The sequence below is a fragment of the Mytilus trossulus genome, chromosome 3, assembly GCF_036588685.1.
Source record: "Mytilus trossulus isolate FHL-02 chromosome 3, PNRI_Mtr1.1.1.hap1, whole genome shotgun sequence".
In the NCBI taxonomy this organism is placed as follows: Eukaryota; Metazoa; Mollusca; class Bivalvia; order Mytilida; family Mytilidae; genus Mytilus; species Mytilus trossulus.
In genome coordinates, this window is record NC_086375.1 from 13,827,917 (window position 1) to 13,850,961 (window position 23,045).

The 23,045-nt window shown below is 32.4% G+C and overlaps 3 protein-coding genes across 3 annotated transcripts; 2 read left to right on the forward strand and 1 right to left on the reverse strand.

Annotated features, from left to right (window-relative positions):
- Positions 1 to 1,329: 1,329 nt before the first annotated feature.
- Positions 1,330 to 3,027, forward strand: LOC134710415 (uncharacterized). The gene has a single exon (XM_063570770.1). The coding sequence runs from the start codon at positions 1,330 to 1,332 to the stop codon at positions 3,025 to 3,027; it is 1,698 nt and encodes a 565-aa protein (XP_063426840.1).
- Positions 3,028 to 12,494: 9,467 nt separating this feature from the next.
- On the forward strand, positions 12,495 to 14,045 carry LOC134710416 (uncharacterized). Its single transcript, XM_063570771.1, has one exon. The coding sequence runs from the start codon at positions 12,495 to 12,497 to the stop codon at positions 14,043 to 14,045; it is 1,551 nt and encodes a 516-aa protein (XP_063426841.1).
- A 6,379-nt stretch (positions 14,046 to 20,424) lies between these two features.
- LOC134710417 (uncharacterized) lies at positions 20,425 to 22,194 on the reverse strand. Its single transcript, XM_063570772.1, has one exon. The coding sequence runs from the start codon at positions 22,192 to 22,194 to the stop codon at positions 20,425 to 20,427; it is 1,770 nt and encodes a 589-aa protein (XP_063426842.1).
- Positions 22,195 to 23,045: the final 851 nt, after the last annotated feature.

Consider the following 23,045-nt stretch of genomic DNA (forward strand, 5'->3'; position numbering starts at 1 on the left):
TTTGTTACCTTTAAACTTTTCTATCGGGGTTCGACAAAACCTCATAGTGAAAACATCTTAAAAGGGAAATAACTCAAACTACAAGTAGAATTAAAATGTCAGTCATCACAGCTTATGTCTATAATCTTGTCTTATTGATCTTTTGTTTATGTGTAAAGTTTTTATCTACATTTATATCTTTTATAAATTTTATTCAAAATTAAGTTGAGAAAAAAATGTATTGTCATGATAGTTCTATTAGAAAACTAATTCTAATCTAATAAAACCTAAATATGTGAACATTGTTTTTATTTTGTATACAAAAAATTCTATCAACTTGTTTGCTAATACATATATCTATTGATTTTTCAAAGAATGATAAGTGCTTCAAGTTTATACTAGTCACATGAAATTTGTGTTTATACATACAAAAATTAAGCTGATGACTGTAGAGACAATTATTCAAATTTTAATCCACAATTCTGAGAAATAGCCCCAGATATTGGACATTTTATAATTCCTTCCCTGTGTACATCACTTACTGTGAAAATGCTGGTGTGTTCATGGTAAAAAAATTTAAATAATGCAACTGCTCTTTTCTTTTCATTTCTTTAAATTCAAAACGATTTCAAAATTCCAGAAGGGTTTTTATTTTGGGTTGAGAGTGACTGCAGGAGTCTGGGCCAATCATTCTTTTCTTTTACAAAAACAAATTATTTAATTTTTCGTGTAGTTGGATATTTTTACAAAAGGATAAAAAAAAGAGATGTGTTAGCAGCTGTGTGTTATATATATAAATGTATGTATATCCGTGTCACATCATCCCAATAACACAAAAACACCAGATTTCATTGTTGAATAATTACGCAGTTTTTCTTTTGTATACTTTTTCATCAAAATCATTTGTTAAACAATAAAAGAGTTATTTTAAATGAACCACTTGGGGTACATTGAACCTCTGCTATACAACCCTGAATTAATTAAACAAAAATATCTTTTAAAGAACTGTTACAATTGAAGGTCTGTCTTTCAATCCAAATGCTCATATTTTGATAGGAAAACTTTTAACTTGACCATAATTTTAAGGTAATAAAGCAAAACGTAAAATCAAAGGATCGTTTGTCTCTAGAAAATGTATACAGGTATATGGTTAAAAATATAAAGAACTGTGTTACCAGAAAGGTATTTTTAATATTTTGATGATATCTTATTTGGTAACTGAGGAGAAAAAATAATAAGCGAAAATCAAAGTTTCAAACTTGAACTTTGAGCTTGATTTCAATTTCTTTTTGTTGGACCAATGACCTCAAATCAATATATTTGTATCTTTCAGATATTAAAAGAAAAGTAATGGCCTCATCAGTGAAGCACCTTTGTACAATTTGCCATGATGATGGAATCTCCAACTCAGCAGTCACATGGTGCACAGAATGTGAAGTTTTCTTTTGTGGAGATTGTGAAAAACCTCACAGCAAGTCCAGACTGTATAAGAACCATAAAACCATGTCAGCTGAAGATTACAAAAAGTTACCTACATTCATGCAAGCTATCAGCAACCAGTGCAGAGACCACAAGGAGAGGTTTGAGCTTTATTGTACTTACCATGCCTGTCCATGTTGTGTCCAGTGCATCACCGATAAACATAAGATGTGTAAAGAAATGAAACCCTTGTCAGATATCCTACAGCAAGTCAAATCATCTGCCTCAGTGCAACTTTTTGAAAAAGATTTGAAGGATTTGAAGGAAAACTTAGATACAGCCGTAAAGTATCTGAAAACCAGGATCACTACCACCAATACTCAGAAAACCAAAGCTGTTGAGGAAATACAGCATATGAGGAAGTCTATCAGTGATTACTTAGACAATTTAGAGCAAGACATACTAAATGATTTAGAGTCTAAACATTCAAAGCTCCAATCAAACATGGCCACTCTCCTGCAACAAATGGAACAGCGAGCCAGTCAGATAGACCTAATGCAGAGCCAGTTTACCAAAATGACGCAATATGCCACAGAGTTACAGGTGTATATTGGTCTAAGAGAGATTGAGAAAACTACATCAGAAACAACAAAATACATAGAATATTTAGAAAGTGGAGACCACTTCGGTGAAAACAATCTAGAGGTCAACATTTCATCTGCTCTAAAATCAATTTTAAAAGATGTCAAATCATTTGGTGATATCAATATCAATACCACCTCATCTACTCTAAAACTAAAGGCTGGAAGAAAAGATCAAGCTCAGCACTTGGTCCAAAATGTTGCTGGAATTGAACAAATAAAGCCATCCTTGTTGACAAAACTGACAATTCCAAAAGATATGGGGTGTTTATATATAACTGCCTGTCTTATATTACCTGATGGTAAATTTATAATACTTGATAAAAAACAAAAACAGCTACTGTTGTTCAGTAATGATGGCATCTTCATCAGAAAAGTAATTACATTCACAGGATATCCATGGGATGCTTGCTTTGTCAGAAATAACACAGTAGCCGTCGTATTAGGACCAGTACACCAGACAGTACTGGTGGATGTAGAAAAGAATACAGTTATTCAAACAATTGAACTTTCTCATCCCGGTGTTGGAGTAGCAAGTGATGGTACAACCTTGGTTATCAGTGATAATTACAGCCAATGTACTACAGTGAATCTGAGTGACATGTCTCATACAATCATAGAAGTAATGGGAGGAGTGGGTCGTATTTCATTATACAAAGGAAATATTTACGGCACCAATTATCATGAAAATAAAGTCTGCTGCTATAAAATTACTGGAGAACCTCTCTGGACATTTCAGAATCAGGACATTGCAAGACCAAGAGGAATTACTGTAGACAAGAACAGTTTTGTTTATATAGCTTCAAATGAATACAACAGTATCGTGGTAGTATCACCCGATGGTAAAATCTGTAAGAATATTTTATCGATGAATGATGAAATCAAACGACCTTGGGCAATAGACATAAACAAAGAAACAGGAATGATGCTAGTGTCAAGTGAAATAAGTATTAGTGGACGCGAATCAGCTTTTGTTTATAAAATATAAAATATTATTTTTATTCAATTTAATTTTTAAGAAAAGTACCGGTATATTAATTCATAGTGTTTAATGATATCAAAGGCATAATATATTCCTCACTGAGACATCTTATTAATTTATTATTAGAATACATGCTTGTTCGCTTTTCATTAAAAAAAATTAATGCAAATAGCAAATAGTATTAAGTATCAATATGCCTAAGAATCAGACAGTAGTGAACAACATGGTGATAAACAAAAAACCCACTCCGGTTGACATTAATTTACGTTCAAAATGTATCATGGTGCACACATATAACTTTTGTTTCCTTTTGCTGTTCTGGTTATTCAAGACATTTTGGTATTATTTTAACCAAAAGTTATCTAGAGATTTCTGGAATAAAGACATCAGATATCATTTCTAACTCATGATGAAGGTTATTTTTAAATATAATGGTCAGGTTGTTGGGTTTATTCTGCCATGAATAAATTTTACCCAAATTGCCTGATTCTTACAAAGACAGTGAGTTGCATTTTAAAAAGAAAAAAGTTAATAAAAAATTACAATACCTGCATGCATGTGTAGGAAGCACTCTCAGTATCAATCATCATTAGAATCAAACAATTTGAATGCCAATGATATATCATTACCAGAAACCTTGAGCTATAGAAATTAAAGGCAAACCAACCTAAAGTAACTGTGAATGGTACGGGATTAAGTTTAGTTTCTTAATAATGTCTAAAATTCTCAATGAATTCCTTAAAACAGGAATATTATAGACAGACAAAAATTGAGAATTATAAACAGCAAAAGAGCAAGACCTGGATTAATTACATTTTTTTCAGGCGAAAACCCTGTTGAAATAGAACTACAGAATAGAATCTCTTTGTTAGAGAAGGCAATAAATGCTTACTGTAATGTTTACTATGGTAACACAAATTAAAAAAAATAAAAGAAACAAATAAAACGACAATTTTTTATTCAATTACGGAGTATTTTATTTTAAAAACACCATTTGCATAAGTTTTCAATTGATCCATTACATAGTAATGCAGAACAATTAGATATCAAGTCGACGACATTGGTATCTATCAAGTTGGATGTAGAAAATGCATAACCTCTGATTTAAAAAAAAAATTACCACGAACGGAGAATATATCAATCTATTTGTTCAGTAATTTTCGTGTCTGCCCTTCCATTTTGAACTCAAGAAAAAATTCCAAAAAATGGGTAACAATTGTATCAAAAAGAGCAAATCAAGTGCACCTTTTTATGTTAGGGTGTGTTTGAGGTGTATATTTTGTCTTTAAAACGTACAAAGCAAGAGTATTTGATATATCATCTCGCTTCAGATTCTATCATTTTGATATATATCAAAGCTACAGGTTGACTTTATAACATAAAAAAAAGTACGAACAGATGAAATATATGGGTCAAGTGAAATACCTCTAATGAATCACAAAAACAGAGTTGGTGTGTTTGAATAGCTATTTTTTTACTAAAAGTACTTGACGACAGTCTTTTAAATTGAATGATGAAAATGTATATTTTCGAAAAAATAAAAAAAATTGTGTTTGATAACTAGGGTTTAAAATCTTCAATCACTGAAATTTTTAAGTCTGCACTTCCACGAAATATTTCATTAGAATTTTTTTAAATGTTTAAGAATTTTCAAAAAAATCCACCTGACAACCGATCAGACAATAGTTTTAAGTTGAATCAATGCAGACAAGATCATTAACTGATACTCATTAGCTAGTAGATACATTTGTCTTTTAAAATACAACTGACATATAATGATCGTAATGGTGCTATGTGGATGAATTTATTGTTTTTCAAGAGCAAATTTGGCAGCGGGTCATCCCCACAATTAATGGCTTCCATTTCTACGATTGTGAAAATGAACTGGCGTAATGGGGAGATAATTTTGACGAAGTGGAATCCTGACTGTTTTATAACATCTATCCCAGTTGACCTTCTTTTAACATCATGACCACTAAATGTTCAGTTATGTGAAAGTTTTCTAGAGTTCAGTTCCTTTTGAAATTTTTGTCACACTGGCTCTTTTCTAATACACACATTACAAATTAATACAAGGAATTGAATTGTCTTCATTTGGAAATAATATGTTGAAATTAAACTCAGATATGAATACAAGTCTGTACATCTAATGAGTTATAAGTAAGTAAATAAGTAAGTAAATTGTTTATTATAGTGACTTGTGTAAATCAGCATAAATATATAAATTTGTACAAAATATAATAACATATATAATACACCCGGCCCAATGGACCAATAAGTCACCTTTTACTGTTAGTTCAATATAAATGTTCTAATATCACGTGTCAATTGCCAATTTAAATTTAAATACAGATAGTTATAGATTAAGAATTAACGATTGTAAAAGTTCATATATTATTCATCTAAAGTTTGTGAAAAATTTTAAGAATGTTAACTAGAGTAAACTGTTTGTTTTCTAAGGAAAAGTGACGCTGCTAAGTATTTAGCTATTTTCCTTGGATGGTTCACCAGTTATATTTAATCACTTCCTTATATAATGATTAAACACTAAACACTAAAATACAGTTATTATAATTTCTTCATTATTTTAATTTCTCAAAACCAAAATTTGATTGAGAGTGAGATGTGTAGGCAAACTTATCCATTTGGGGTTTTTTTTTTTTTTGTGTTGAGCCTGCAACTTTTGTCACAAAAGGGAGACATAGCAATCCTAAATTCCGTTGGTGGTGGTGGATTTTACAAATAATAATTCTGTGGTTTATAATTTTTTGAAATTTCAATAAATTTCTTAAACTATTTTCTACCAAAATTGGACAGAAACTTGGTTATCAAAAACTTGTATCTAGAAGAAAATTTTGTAAAAAATATTTCCTGTTTTTTTTTCATATTTTACTTAGTTTTTATTCCAGTTAACATAACATACAGTTTGCAATTAAAAGATTTTAAATATTTATTAAATTCATTAACCATCTCTGAGTATTACCAAACTTGGACAGAAGCTTCTTACAATCAAAAGATAGTAACTAGAGCAAACTTTGTAAAACTTTTTTCCCCTTTTTGGTTAACCTGTGACTTTTTTTACAAGCATAACTTTTTTCATACATTTCAAAGGGTTTGTTTCGTGAACTAATGTATTAATTGTGCATTCTCCTATCACACTGAAAACATAGACACCAGCAAAAGTAGTCAAGACACTGGGTTCCGGGGAACCCTTACACTTTTTATAATGACCAATCCCTTATTTTATACCTAAACTGATCCACTGCAATATAAATAATATTTTATCTAAGTATGGGATTGTATCAGAGCAGATAAAATCACCCCTAACAAGGTATGACACCTGGAAAGGTTTATAAGGTGTTATACATGCACCACCAAATTATAGAATGTCACATCTCAATTCATAGGAAAAAAGGGTCAAGAAAAAATATCCCCTTGAATTTGACAGTTGTGAGAAGTTAACCCTGCAATTTATTGCAAAATAATTTCTGAGTCAAAACATATATCTTTATCGAGTGTTTCAAAGCACCATTTTGTTTTTATTTGGTGTTTCTATCACATATTTTGGAAGCTTGAACATGGTTTCTAAAGCTTCTAAACAGTTGGGAGAAAATAATGAACATTTGATTGGTTAACTTGCAGTATGCAATGAAATGTAATGTAAAATTATGTCTGTAGTTCAAAATTGGATGACAAATAACGGCGAAGCTAAATATATCATAATTAAACTATAAATCCATTTTTCATATAAAATTTATCAATAAGTTTGTAAGATGATTCATTTACAGAATAAGGAAATAGAAAGAACTATCTGTACTTTCTTGCCTTTGTTGGTGAAACTATGGACTTATTTCTGTAATCTTAAGATATGATTCTGATACATGTATTTTTGCTATACTCACATAAATGATAAAAAAAAAATTGAATTATCTCCCTTTGTATGATTTGGAATTCAACTCTGATATCAATACAAAGTCTGCACTGAGTTATATTGAATAACTTCCATTAATTTCTGAATTCTTTTAATTTCTCAAAACCAAATTTGGATTAAAATAAATATGCATGAGAGCAAACTTTGTAAAACTTTTTTTCCCCTTTTTGGTGAACCTGTGACTTTTTTCACAAGCATAACTTTTTTCATACATTTCAAAGGGTTTGTTTCGTGATCTGTAAATGTATTAATTGTGCATTCTCCTATCACACTGAAAACATAGACACCAGCAAAAGTAGTCAAGACACTGGGTTCCGGGGAACCCTTACACTTTTTATAATGACCAATCCCTTATTTTATACCTAAACTGATCCACTGCAATATAAATAATATTTTATCTAAGTATGGGATTGTATCAGAGCAGATAAATCACCCCTAACAAGGTATGACATGTGGAAAGGTTTATGAGGTGTTATACATGCACCACCAAATCAGTCTAAAAGTATTTTACTGGGGATTGTTACATGTATTTTCCATTTCTAAGCTTGAATTTTCAAGTTACCTCACAGAGTTCATAGACAAAAGGAATTTACTTCCACTTGAATCAATATTAAGTTTTCTTAAATAATTGATCCTGTGTTCAGATATTTTAGTGAGTCCTAGCCAAACTTACTAGAGGCTCTAAAGAGCTGTACCGGTCACTTACATCTTCAACAATAGCCATTTTGTGGTAAAAATCATCATGAAAAGGCAATAGCTCTATAAAGAGTTAACTGACAATTTCAGTCATGTTGACATATATGTAGATCTTTCCCTGTTAATCATTTTTGCTATCTAAAGTGGTTATTTTGACATGCTATTTTCAACTTAAAGGCAGTTTTCATTTCTGTATTCACTAATAATCTAGATATATATATTTATGTATAGATCCAAATATGTATCACTTTTAAATATGAATTGAATTGGAATTAATACTTTTCTTCTTCGTTATTTTGTTAGCTACACGTGTACATGTATTCTCTCATGATGTTTATACAAAACTGATTCTAAATTAATATTTTTTAAGTGATTAATAGAAAAAAACCTGTGAAAATTGTTTTCATTTTTTGTACAAAAAGTTCTTTTAATTTGTTACAAAAACTCTCAATTTAAAAATAAATGGTAAGTACTTCAAGTACATATTAGTCAAATCAAATGTATGTTCATAAATAAACTGTTGAATCAATTACTAAAAATGAAATAAACAATTCTATTAAAGTGTCCAATATATTGGTTATTTTATAATTTCCCTGTGTACATCCCTTCCTGTCAAAATGATCATGGTAAGAATTTTCAGTTAATTCAATTGCAAATCTATTTAAATTATTAGAATTTCAATTTTTTTGAAAATTTTAGAAGGGTTATAAGGGCAGGGTTGTGTGTGACTGGGCAAATAATTTCTTTGGATAAAATACATATCTCTTAACAAAAACTATATTTTTGTGTGGTTGGCAAAATTTTAAACAAGGATCAAAATGGAAATTATATATATAGATATAGGAAGATGTGGTGTGAGTGCCAATGAGAAAACTCTCCATCCAAATAACAATTTAAAAATTAAACCATTATAGGTTAAAGTACGGCCTTCAACACGGAGCCTTGGCTCACACCGAACAACAAGCTATTAAGGGCCCCAAAATTACTAGTGTAAAACCATTCAAACGGGAAAACCAACGGTATATATATTTTAATATAATTATTTTCTGTGACTGTATCTTACATTAATTTGTAGGATCCTTTACTATAGATAATTTAGCTGATCTGTAACAATAACATCTTCATGCCTTATATATCATGTACTGTAGTACGCCGCTAGATTAAAGCTGACGTGGAAAGGTAACATATGGCCACCGAAAGCTCTTTTTTTAGAGCCCAGGTGGTCGTGTGGTCTAGCGGGACGGCTGCAGTGCAGGCGATTTGGTGTCACGATATCACAGTAGCATGGGTTCGAATCCCGGCGAGGGAAGAACCAAAAATTTGCGAAAGCAAATTTACAGATCTAACATTGTTAGGTTGATGTTTAGACGAGTTGTATATACATTATGTACATAGCCATGTATCACCATCATTGATGGCGATCCGATGGATACATCTGTTGTAGGGTTGTCACTGACTCAGACGTACTTATGAATATAATTATTTTCTGTGACTGTATCTTACATTAATTTGTAGGATCCTTTACTATAGATAATTTAGCTGATCTGTAACAATAACATCTTCATGCCTTATATATCATGTACTGTAGTACGCCGCTAGATTAAAGCTGACGTGGAAAGGTAACATATGGCCACCGAAAGCTCTTTTTTTAGAGCCCAGGTGGTCGTGTGGTCTAGCGGGACGGCTGCAGTGCAGGCGATTTGGTGTCACGATATCACAGTAGCATGGGTTCGAATCCCGGCGAGGGAAGAACCAAAAATTTGCGAAAGCAAATTTACAGATCTAACATTGTTAGGTTGATGTTTAGACGAGTTGTATATATATATATATATATATATGTATGTATGTCAATGAAACATCATCCCAATAGCACAAAAACACAAGAAGATTCCATTGTTGTTTACTGGGCATGGCATGATATCTTTTATTAAAATTTCTATTAAAATTATTAGTTAAAAAGTTAGAAAATTTTGATCTTGAACATCATTTCAAGGTCAATAGGCAAGAAGTTTTTATCAAAAGATCATAGGACTCTACAATATAAGGTTAATGAGTTGTGTCACCATACAGGTAGCTCTGAATATAAGAGGGGAGAAAACTCCCATGAAATGTCAATGTGGCCTTTCAACCACAATTTAAGTGTTACAACATGTCGCAACTCTCAACTTTGTAAAAATAATTTGTCGATATCATATATGGTTTCTGAGGAGAAGCAATAATAAGCCCAAATTTGAAACAGACCTTGACCTTTTTTTTGGTCATATGTTGGTAGGCCAAGGACCTGAAATCAAAAGACACCAGCTCTGTATCACTTAATGTTTTCCACAGTGAAGAAACAAGTAAAAATAGTGTTCGAATAAACAGTGTCTGTTTCAAAAACGTATAAACTTTTCAATTACATATACCAAATATCTAAGCAACATCTTGCAAAACTAAATATCCCCATAAAAAATAAAAATTTGCAGAAGAAAAAAGAAAGAAATGGAGAATGTGTCCCCATGGGCACAGGTGATGCCCCCTTGCAAACAACATTATAAAGGGACATCAATCAAAAACAATAAAAGTGACGCTACCCAAAATTGTACTTGATCTGAGTTTTGTGGTAATAAGTATTGTGTATAGCTTTCATAACATTTGATTGAGGCCAGAGGCGGATTTAGGGGAGGGGGCCTGGGCGCCAGGGGGCCCGGGCCTTCCCTTTTTGAAAAAAAAAATGGTTGCTTATATAGGGAATCACTGAAGCGTGACTGGAACTCGAGAATGATTAAAGTGAACCCACTAAAATTCAAATTTGACCTGTATTTTGTGGTAGTAAGCAATATGTAAAAGGTTCATAACATTTGGTTGAGGACGGAAACTAAACTTTTTGGAATTTTTCAATGTATAAAGGGGCATAACTCTAGAACAGTTAAAGTGACACCACCAAAGATTACAAACTTGATCTGTGTTTATTTTGTAATAATCATTTTGTATAACTTTCATAACATTTGGTAGTGCCAAATAAACTCATCATAGATACCAGGACTAAATTTAGTATATACGTCAGACGCGCGTTTCTTCTACAAAAGACTCATCAGTGAAGCTCGAATCCAAAAAAGTTAAAAAGGCAAAATAAAGTACGAAGTTGAAGAGTAAACTTAAGTTAGGAAACGAAAACTAAATAAACATTTAGTAATTTATAAAGGGGCAAAACTCTAGAACAGTTTGTATGACACTACACAATTCAAACTTGATATGTATTATGTTGTAATAAGCATTGAGTATAAGTTTCATTTGACTATATATATAAATATGTCACAGTTGTATAACAGTGTGGATTAGATATTTAGTGTATGATATTGGATAGTTTATACGCTTTTGAAACCTGCACAATTTAACCAAGCACTTTTCCTTGTAAGATTAATCTCCCCAAACAATGCTTTACTTGTTATCTCTACTCCTTCGCAACAACAAAAAATGATTGACGGAAGCGATCCACAGTCTCCATATGAGAGTTATTTCCCTGTTATATATTTGATATAATTGAAATATACTTGTTACTTGTAATCCATAAGGGATACACACCTAGTCTTTTGATATGAGGTTCAGAGTACATCCATAAGAAAATGATGTCAAGGTCGAAAGTCAAGGTCATTATCTAAATTTTGATAATTTTAACGAATGATTCATTTTCTCGATTAGAAAAATAACGCAAATATAAATCGCTGTGAATATGTAAAACTATGCTTTTTCTTATTTATCTTCTTCAAGTAAGTTTTAGATTCGCGTGATTTAATTGCCGCGAAATTGGTTATATGAGAGTGTCGAAATATTTTCACCAATCTTTTAGCTATGGCATGTGGTAAAATAAATATATTGGTTAAATGGGTGTGTGGACATTAAACAGGAGTTTCCTCCCCTCATATTTTTTAATTACCTGTATTCGTGTATAAGTCATTAACTATATACAGAAGAGACTTAGGGTCATTTGATTTGAGGTCCTTGCTTGATGACTTTGAAAGTCGAGCTAAATTTGATCTTCTAGATCTTGACCTTTGGTATAAATACAAAATCATACTTGATAAAGCTATGGAGTCCTTTGCATAAAGTTGGTAGATATATGACTTTCAATAGGTCACCTGGGAGTGACCTTTTGTAAACTGGGTGTCGCCGTGTCCTGTAGTGATTTCATTTCAAATTACCTAGAATTATATATTTCGGGAATCAGTGTGAAGAAACCTATCAGATGGTACTGGAAGTGAAATTTTAAAACTCGAAGCAATTTATCTCCCTTATTATATAGAAACCTTATATTTTTGTTACTTAAGCTATCATATGGGACCAACAGTGACATTTTCTGAACTGGACATAGCAAATTTGCTGCCTTTTTTTAGACAAAAAGCGCATAACAACCATATATTTTTTAAACCTATGATTTGACACCAACAGTTACTTTGAGTAAACTGCATGTAGCTTCTTAATGTGGAAAGACATTCAATTGTTATAAAAATAATTTCATTTTATTTTATAACTAAATAATATATCATGTAGCATGCAGTACCGGGGTATATGTGTCATAACATATCAGGATACTTATAAGGTTTACATTTATAATACACATAACTTTCTACAGTAATTTATGGGGCAAACTGTTTTATATATAACCAAATAATTCATTTTTTTAACATTATTTCAGACATAAAGAGAAAAAGTAATGGCCTCATCTGTCAATCACCTTTGCACAATTTGCCATGATGATGGAATCTCCAATTCAGCAGTCACATGGTGCACAGAATGTGAAGTTTTTTTTTGTGGAGGTTGTGAAAAACATCACAGTAAGTCCAGACTGTCCCAAAATCATAAAACCATGTCAGCTGAAGATTACCAAAAGTTACCTACATTCATGCAAGAAATAAGTAGCCAGTGCAAAGACCACAAGAAGAAGTTTGAACTGTATTGTTCTTTCCATACCTGTCCATGTTGTGTCCAGTGCATCACTGATAAACATAATAAATGTCAAGACATGAAACCATTGTCAGATATCCTACAGAAAGTCAAATCATCTGCCTCAGTGCTACTTTTTGAAAAAGATTTGACGAATGTGAGGGAAAACTTAGATACAGCCATAAAGTATCTGAAAACCAAAATGAGTACCATCAATACTAAAAAAACAAAAGCTGTTGAGGATATTAGGAATGTGAGAGAGTCTATCAATGATTACTTAAACAAATTAGAGCAAGACATACTGAATGATTTAGAGTCAAAACATTCAAAGCTACAATCAAACATGGCCACTATCGTGCAACAAATGGAACAGCAAGCCAGTCAAATAGACCAAATGCAGAACCAGTTCACCAAAATGACGCAATATGCCACAGAGTTACAGATGTATATTGGTCTAAGAGAAATTGAGAAAACTACAACACAGGGAGCAAAATATTTAGAAGATTTAGAAAATGGAGACCACGTTAGTGAAAAAAATCTAGAGGTCAACATTTCATCAGCTCTACAATCAATTTTACAAGATATCAAATCATTTGGAGATATTAATATTAATACCACCTCTTCTACACTTCGACTAAAGACCAGCAGAAAAGATCAAGCCCAGCACTTGGTTCCAAACGTTCCTGTTATTGAACAAATTAAGCCATCCCTATTGACAAGACTAACAAGTACAATAGATATGAAGTTGAATATATGGGCCTGTCTTATCTTACCTGATGGTGAATCTATAACACTTGATCGCAATAAAAAACAACTACTGCTGTTCAGTAAAGATGGCATCTTCATCAGAAAAGTAATTTCATTCACAAAGCATCCATGGGGTGCTTGCTTTGTCAGAAATTATACAGTGGCTGTCACATTAAGATCAGCAAACCAGATAGCTTTGGTAGATGTAAAAAAGGATAGAATTATTCAAACAATCAAACTTTCGCATGATTGTTTTGGAGTGGCAAGTGATGGTAAAACTTTGGTCATCAGTAGTGGTGGCAGCCAGTGTACTACAGTGAATCTGAATGACATGTCTCATACAATCTTAGAAGGAATGGGACTTGGATCTATTGCATTATTCCAAAGAAATATATATGGTATCAATTACCATGAAAACAAAGTATGCTGTTATAAAATTACTGGAGAACCTTTGTGGACATATCAGAACCCAGACATTGCCACACCACGAGGACTTTCATTAGATAAGAATGGCTTTGTTTATATAGCTTCCAATGGAAACAACAGTATCATGGTAGTATCACCAGATGGTAAAACCTGTAAGAAAATACTATCAGAGGCTGATGGAATCAAAGATCCATGGCAAATAGATATTAACAGAGAAACAGGAATGATGATAGTGTCGAGTAGAATGAGTGATAATGACAGTGTTACAGACTATGAAACAGCTTTTGTGTATACAATTTAAAATGAAATTTATTTTAAAAAATAGATCTGTGCATAGTGTTAAATGATATCAAAGACATTATATCTTCCTTATTAAGGTGTCCACATAATTAACACTAAATACATATTTGTTTACTTTTCAAATGTTTTTAAATTTGTTTTCAAATCAATTTATAAATAAAAGTATTAAAAAGAAAGCAGTAATTGAAAAATGAAAATAGCATGTATCGGAAGCAATTTTAGTTTCCACCTTCATTAGAACCAAACAATTTGAATGTCAAAGATAAAAAAATCAACACTTGAAAACTTAGCTATATGACCAAAGGACCCATAAAAGGAATAGCCAAATAAACCTCAAGTCAACTGTGCATTGCGGGGAGAAACTTATAAAGTTTCTTGATAATTCATCAGTTAATCAATGAAAACCTCAACAAGAGGCTCCTTAAAGATCCTCCATTGTCACCGGGATTTTTTTTGTCTACACCTCACATAAATGAATATTTTGCATATATACATTTGTAATTTGTAAATTTATCAGATCAGTTCTGCCAAATATTATTTGATTATGAAAAAATTAACATTTTAAATTGAATCTTGTGATATGTCAGAATTTGATACATTATAACTTTTGAAAATTTAATAACAACATACATGAACATTGCTGCATTGTTAAACCATAACCACCAACCTTTGCATTAAATGAATTTTAAGAATATTTGGTAAATTCAGACACTTTTCATATTCTAATACCAAGGGAGCTAAATCAATTCATCATGATCATACAAGAAAAAGTTGATTTTTTTTTAGCAATCCTGTGACATTTTATAATGATGCTTGCCATGTTTCAATTAAATCAAATATGTGGCATAAGAATCTGAATGGAGATAACTGTACCTTTAGTTGCTAGGTAACAGTAAAATCTATGTTTCTAGCTTCTGAATTGCTAATTTTTAACCTGTTTTAGCTGAACCAAATTATTATAGATGCTATTTGAGGCATCAAACATGAAGAAATAAATTTGAAAGGGGTATAAAAAAATGGCACATATATATATATGCACACTGTCAACACAATTTGTTTTTTTTATGAATGAGTTACACCAGTTTACTGCACTTCAGATGACATCCTCAAACAATATGTTCACACTGTGAAATTAAATAACACAAGCATACTGACAATATAATATGTATGAAAACTTAGTCCAAATAATGATGATGTCTTAGTTACAAAGCTATTTAAATTTGGAATGGCATCACAGAAAAGAATTAAAGTAGCCTTGCAAGTCGTCATAAATTATTTGGTCTTGGACTAACATTTCTAATGCACTAAATTACTAATGGACTAGCTATAAACTATAACATTTCCCGCATTTTTCTAAAACTGCCTACTAGTAACCCCCTTTTCGTTTGTTTATTGTTATTAAAAGTCCGACTCTCTGAGTCTCTGATGAACCTAACTTTTGGTACCATTTTTATGTTAGGAGAAATTTTATTTCCCGATAGAATATACCTGTTAAATGATAAAATTGTAATTCAATAAATAAACGATTTTCTGACGGTAACTGGTCGACCAGTAATGTTTGCGTCTATGAGAATTAACTTTTAATTGATACTTTTCCATTTTATACATTGCCATGATTTGTGTTTACTTTATCTCAACTTTTTAACAGGATAACAAAGTTTTACCTGTTGATGAAATTTCTCACCTGCAAATTCTCTCCTTTCTAGCCTTCTCGACAGAAGTGTGGGCTATACTAAAACTCTGTCCAAAAACCGGTGTTCAGTTCCGGTCGGTTCTGCAAAACAGGACTTTCCTTAGAAATTTGTTTTGAAAGGAAAGGATATTAATTGTTACTTTATAAGCTTTTGTCAGTTCACACATTGCTTCCATTTTTAATTTCTTTGGTGCGTGTCCTTCATTTGATCCAACAAATCATGAATATCATGACCCTTCTGAAAATGGTGCGGATGTTTAACTCCTAGAGGCTAGATCATCCTACTGTGCCAAACGAAGGTCAATCTTTAAAATACAACTAATTCATGCATTATTTTACAAATTACAGCATTAATGATACACTTGTACCCTGTATTTTTATATTCTGTAGGTAAAATTGGCATACCATGATATATTTATGATCCAGACAAAAGTTTCCATTCTGGGACTATTTTGTAGATTTAGCCATATATACTATATAGTTCCACCAATTAAATTTCGAATCCATATTGAACCATAGAAAAATGGGTTTGAATCGACCTGGAAACGACCAGGTCATGATTCTGTAATGAGGAGTACTAAAATTGCATATACATGCTTAAATTCACACCCCGTTCATTTCCTGCTTATAAATACGTACATTTTATAATTACTATTAATGTTTCAACTCTCATAAGATTTGTTTATGACCCCGCCGTGGCCGAAATGGCATTACGTTTTACCATTATCCGTCCGTCCGTATGTCACAAAGTTGGTTTCCGTTCTATGTCTCAATTGATACGTTACTCTAGAGCTAGCTCAAAGTACGCTGATTTTGTTGAACGAGAAATACTGCTTTCTCAAAAGTTGCTAGGACAGGGCTTTGAATCAATCAAATTAAAGTCATCACTCAAGAAATTTTACGGTCGCCATCATGAGCTGATTGGCCATTATGACAAAAGTGTCAGAAATCATTTCTGGTATTCTTCCTCAGTCATAAAAACCTTCCATCATTACCGAAGTGAACAAAAAAATAACACGACGGGTGCCGTATACGGTGCAGGAAATGCTTACACCTTCACTCCCGGTTTTTAGTGTTGTTTCTTATCTATTATTTGGTAACTGTTGATGTAAATGTCTTTTGGTTTTATGAGTCTTTGTTTAATCCTTTGTTTTGACCGTTATTTTTGTCTGTAACTTAAGTTAGCCGCAACCAAATGATATAAAACTTGTACAAAATGCTTATAACCACAAAACACAAATCAAGTTTAAGTTTTGCATGGTGACGGCACTCTTACCGTTCTAGAGTTATGCTCTTTTACAAATGGAAAACTAAACATGCCAAAAAATCTTAGCTAAAAATTCCAGTAGACCTCCTACGCTCCCCATTAGTATTTAAAGATTTGATTTCATTCAACAAATTAATTTAAGACCTTTATGTACGTGTCGCTTAGAACACGGCCATATACAAAAGGGTCAATAGTAATCATCCATGTAATTTGCTCTATGGGATATTTGCAGTATCTTTAAATGGAGGCAATTATTTGGCATGTTGCTGAATTTTTCGTGCCTGTTTGCTTCCCTAAATTTGCCTCAACCAAATATTATAAAACTTGTACGCAATGCTTATTACCACAAGACACAGATCAAATTTGAATTTTGGTGGCGTCATTCTAACTTTTCTGGAGTTATGCCCCGTTATAAATCGAAACATGCTGATTTTTTCGTTTCTGTTTTCTAGCTGAAGTTTGCCTCAACCGAATGTCATGAAACTTATACACATACTTATTAAAACAACATACTGATCAAGTTTGAATTTTGGTGGTGTCACTTTTACTGTTCCGGCATAGTTTTGCCCCTTTACAAATGGAAAAAATGCTGGATTTTCCGTTTCTGTTCTCTAATTTAAGTTTTCCTCAACAAAATGTTATGCAAAATATACACCGTGAACAATACTTATTATTACAAAACTCCTATCAAATACAAATTTGGGCAGGGTCACTTTTATCGATCTTCAGTTATGTTCCTTTATAAATTTAGATGATATCATACAAGCGGGGACATCATTTGTGTCCCATAGACACATTCGACATTTATTTATTTTCTCTCATTTTTATCCATTTTATCCATTTATTTTATTTTGTATATCTATTATCTCCTTTTAATGTCGAAAACGTATTTATTTAAGCGTTTCATGCAGTTGAAATATGCATATAACTGTTGCGATTTCAATCAATGCTAACATGTATTTTTATCTTATACAGATTATGCAAGACACAAACAAGTCAACTTCCTCTTTAAAAGGGGATATAATAGTGATACATTTTGTTGAAATAGATAGTTTGATTCTAAATATTTTTGGAAAAATATTTAGTATTGAAAGTAGTAAAAACTAAAAGCTTTTTAAAATTTTATTTTGTTCATGTATGAATTTTCCGTACATTTTATGGACACCATTACGAATTGATAGATCCATACATTGTGTCTGTGTCTAAACTAGCTAAAAAAAAATTGATCACGTCTTAGAATATGGTTTACCATTTACCTTGTCTGGGTTTTTATAAAGTACCGAACATAACCTATTCCAGAATATGAATCTTTTGCTGAGTGTGAATTCGCATTGTTATGAGATGTGACACGGGGTTTGTTTATCCAACATTCATTTATTTAGTTATGATATTGTTTTTGTAATTGTGATCGGATGTTGTTAAATGTATTATCGTTTGTAGTTATTGTAATTCTACTTTTTTAATTTTCTATTCGTTTGTAAAAGTAAAGATAATTAATCAACCAGTTCATTAATAAGATTTTAGTTTAATGCAACTATATATATGTGCACGATTTATTTGTTTTATATTTTTGATTTAGAAGAAATACCGAAATAGCTAGATAAAACAATTACTTATCTAACTACTAACACAATTCTATATAAATATTCTTATAATTGTTATAAAATACATCAAATCACTTAATAAAAAACTATTCTGGATTTATATCCAATTTTTAGAAATTTACATGTGACGTATTCACTTTTGTTGCGTTGATCCAGTCGTGTGACGTTTCTGTTGTGCTGTTTTTATGTGTAGTCCGAGATTTTTTATGTGTTCGTTTTTATTCTTTGGTTAGCATGTCGAAATGTACTATTGTAATGTTTATTTGTGTATTTTTCTGTTCTGCATGTTCTTGCATTGATTTGTACTGTATTCCTGTCATGTAATGTTGTCATTTTAGTGTTATATTTAACATTGCCATAAAAGTGCAAGCTTGGCTATCCACAAAGCCAGGTTCAACCCACCATCTTTTCTTAAAATGTTCTGTAACAAGTCAGGAAAATGGCAATTGTTATCTTATAGTTCGTTTCTGTGTGTGTTGCATTGTCATTTTATTTGTTGCACTTCTGTGTTTCTGTTGTTTCGTTGTTTTCATCTTATAGTTGATGTGTTTCCCTCGGTTTAAGTTTGAAACCCGGATTTGTTTTCTCTCAATAGATTTATGACTTTCGAACAGTGGTATAGACTACTGTTGCCTTTATTTAAATTAAAGTTGAACTTGTTTCTCGTCTCTAGATAAAACATTTGCCTATATTATAATAAATGGTATGAGCCGCTTATCCTACCAATCTTCAAGATCTTTGTATCTTAATTTCAACATCAGATAATCTTGCATACACTTCACTGTTCAAGCAGTAATGCTTGAAGGCATATACTATTTAATAAGATGATGGAAAGAGAGTCTGTAAAAAACTAGATGTGGCAAAGCGACACGAATGGCCCCGTCCCAAAAAGTTGAAAAATCTGCAATTTCAATAACACATGTGGACACAAACATGATGGTTGTCTCACATATCAAAAATCAGCTCAAAATCTGTATAACTGTCATTTTCAATAATTTATCAAAGTACAAAGCCTGTCATTTCAGCAACAATTAGTGGAGCGGAACGAAACTTATACTTGATCTGTAACTCATTATGGTTAACTCACATACCACAAAACAACCCAATATCTGAAGGCGTTTAGAAAAAAGCTCCGTATAATGGTTTGTTGCGGAATGACAGAATGACGGAATTACGGATTTACGGAATTTCTGAATTACGGAATATCGGAATTTCTGAATTACGGATATCGGAATTTCGGACAAGGGTAAAACTATATGGCACCGACAACTTCGTTGCGGGGCCATAAATATGTTTATCGGAATTATCTGATTTTGTCTAATGCTTAGTTCGTGTCTGTGTGTGTTACATTTTAATGTTGTGCCGTTGTTCTCCTCTTATATTTAATGCGTTTCCCTCAGTTTTAGATTGTAAACCGGATTTGTTTTTTTTCTATCGATTTATGAGTTTCGAACAGCGGTATACTACTGTTGCCTTTATTTATTTGCCCTTTACATACGTCAATTCCTGCAAAGTTATCTAAAGGAGGGGCGAAAGATACCAATAGAACAGTCTTACTTATAAATCGAAAACAAACTGACAAAGCCATGGCTAAAAAGATAAAGACAAACAGACAAATAATGATTGTATGTGCTTTTTATACAAATCTTCAACTACTAGAATTATGAAGAATTCCATCGGTAAAGTTTCGGATAAGAAAAGAGATACATGCAATATTTTTTTCGACTTTTGTTGCGTTTCAGCAAGCCAAGGATGTATGCAAAATTTAAGCAAACTCTGTGATATAGTGGTATAGCCCATTTACTGTTCCTTCAACTTAAATTTTATAAACAAAAGCTGTTTCATAGTCTGAAACACTGTCATCATCACTCTTTCTACTTGACACTATCATTATTCCTGTTTCTCTGTTGATATTTATTTGCCATGGATCTTTGATTCCATCAGATCCTGACAATATTCTCTTACATGTTCTGCCATCTGGTGATACTACCACGATACTGTTGTTTCCATTGGAAGCTATATAAACAAAGCCGTTCTTGTCTAATGAAAGTCCTCTTGGTTTGGCAACGTCTGAGTTCTGATATGTCCACAAAGGTTCTCCAGTAATTCTATAACAGCTGACTTTGTTTTCATGATAATTGATACCATAGATATTTCCTTGGAATAATGCAATAGGTCCCACTCCTTCCATTCCTTCTAAGATGGTATGAGACATGTCATTCAGATTCACTGTAGTACATTGGCTGCCAGCACTGGTGATCACCAAAGCTTTACCATCACCTGCTACTCCATAACCTTCATGAGAAAGTTTAATTGTTTGAATAATTTTATTCTTTTCAACATCAACCAAAGCTATCTGGTTTGCTGATCTTAATGTAACAGCCACTGTATAATTTCTGACAAAGCAAACATCACAAGGATTCTTTGAGAATGTAAATACATTTCTGATGAAGATGCCATCGTTACTGAATAGCACTAGTTGTTTTTTGTTGTTATCAAGTATTATAATTCTGCTATCAGGTAATATATGACAGGCCCATATATTTAACTTCATATCTTTTGGACTTGTTAGTCTTGTCAACAAGGATGGCTTTATTTGTTCAATTCCAGGAACTTCTGGAACCAAGTGCTGGGCTTGATTCTGTAGTCTTGTCAACAAGGATGGCTTTATTTGGTCAATTCCAGGAACTTCTGGAACCAAGTTCTGGGCTTGATTCTTTCTTTCGGTCTTTAATCGAAGTGTAGAAGATGTGGTATTGATATTAATATCTCCAAATGATTTCACATCTTGTAAAAATGATTGAAGAGCAGATGAAATGTTGACCTCTAGATTCTTTTCTGTGAAGTGTCCTGCACTCTCTAAATCTCCTATATATTTTGCAGTTTTCTCAATTTCCTTAAGACCAATATACATCTGTAGCTCTGTTGCATGTTGTACCAGATTGGTAAACTGACTCTGCATTTGGTCTATCTGACTGGCTCCCTGTTCCATTTGTTGCAGGATAGTGGCCATGTTTGCTCTCAGTTTTGAATGTTTAGACTCTAAGTCATTAAGTATGTTTTGCTCTAATTTGTTTAAGTAATCATTGATCGACTTCCTCATATAACTGATTTCCTCAATGGCTTTGGTTTTCTGAATATTGATGGTGCTGATTCTGGTTTTCAGGTACATAATGGCTGTATCTAAGTTTTCCTTTACATTTTTCAAATCTTTTTCAAAAAGTTGAACAGAAGCAGATGCTTTTACTTGCTGTAGGGTATCAGACAAGTGTTTCATGTCTTGGCATTTTTTATGTTTATCAGTGACACACTCTACACAGCATGGACAGGCATGGAAAGAACAGTAAAATTCAATCATCGTATTGTGGTCTCTGCACTGACTACTTATTTGTTGCATGAATGTAGGTAACTTTTTGTAATTGTCAGCTGACATGGTTTTATGATGTTTAGACAGTCCTGACTTGCTGTGAGTTTTTTCACAGTCTCCACAAAAGAAAACTTCACATTCTGTACACCACGTGACTGCTGTATTAGAGATTCCATCATATTCACAAATTGTACAAAAGTGCTTGACTGATGAGGCCATTACTGTTTATCTTTAAATCTGAAATAAAGTGAGAAAAAAATTTCAGAAATGAATTATTCAGTTATACATAAAACAGTGCATTACTAAAGAAGAGGGACGAAAGATACCAGAGGGACAGTCAAACTCATCAATCGAAAATAAACTGACAACGCCATGGCTAAAAATGAAAAATGACAAACAAACAAACAACAGTACACATGACACAACATGGAAAACTAAGGAATAAGCAACACGAGCCCCACCAAAAACTAGGGGTGATCTCAGGTGCTCCGGAAGGGTAAGCAGATCCTGCTCCACATGTGGCACCCATCGTGTTGCTTATATGATAACAAATCCGGTAAATAGTCTAATTCAGTAGGTCACATTCAGGAAAGGGAAGGGGATTGTAGTTAGTGTGTACATAAATGGAATACTTTTGTCCTGATATGTAATGACAAATATACCACTGGTTCTACATGTTACCAACGTTATTTCGACTGATCGGGCGGAGCTTATATTTTAATTTGCATAAGGACAGTCTATATGAAGAGGTGTGTGATTAAGATGATTCTTTAACTATTATTAATTCCTATCAGTGTCATATTAATACTTTCAAATCAACAATTTCCAAAATGTGACACTAATTGCATGGTGTCGCCAATGTACTTTATCAAAATATTCTTCCCTTAAAATATCGGGTAAATATCAATCAAACTTGGCCACAATAAGTTTTGTCTATAATCTTAAAAACCAATATGGAAAGACAAAATCTTATAAGGGTAGAAATATTGAGAATGTTAAGATCTACCACTTGTCCATTCACATCAAAACTGTCAGTTAACTTTTGATAGGAGTTACTGCCCCTCAATATC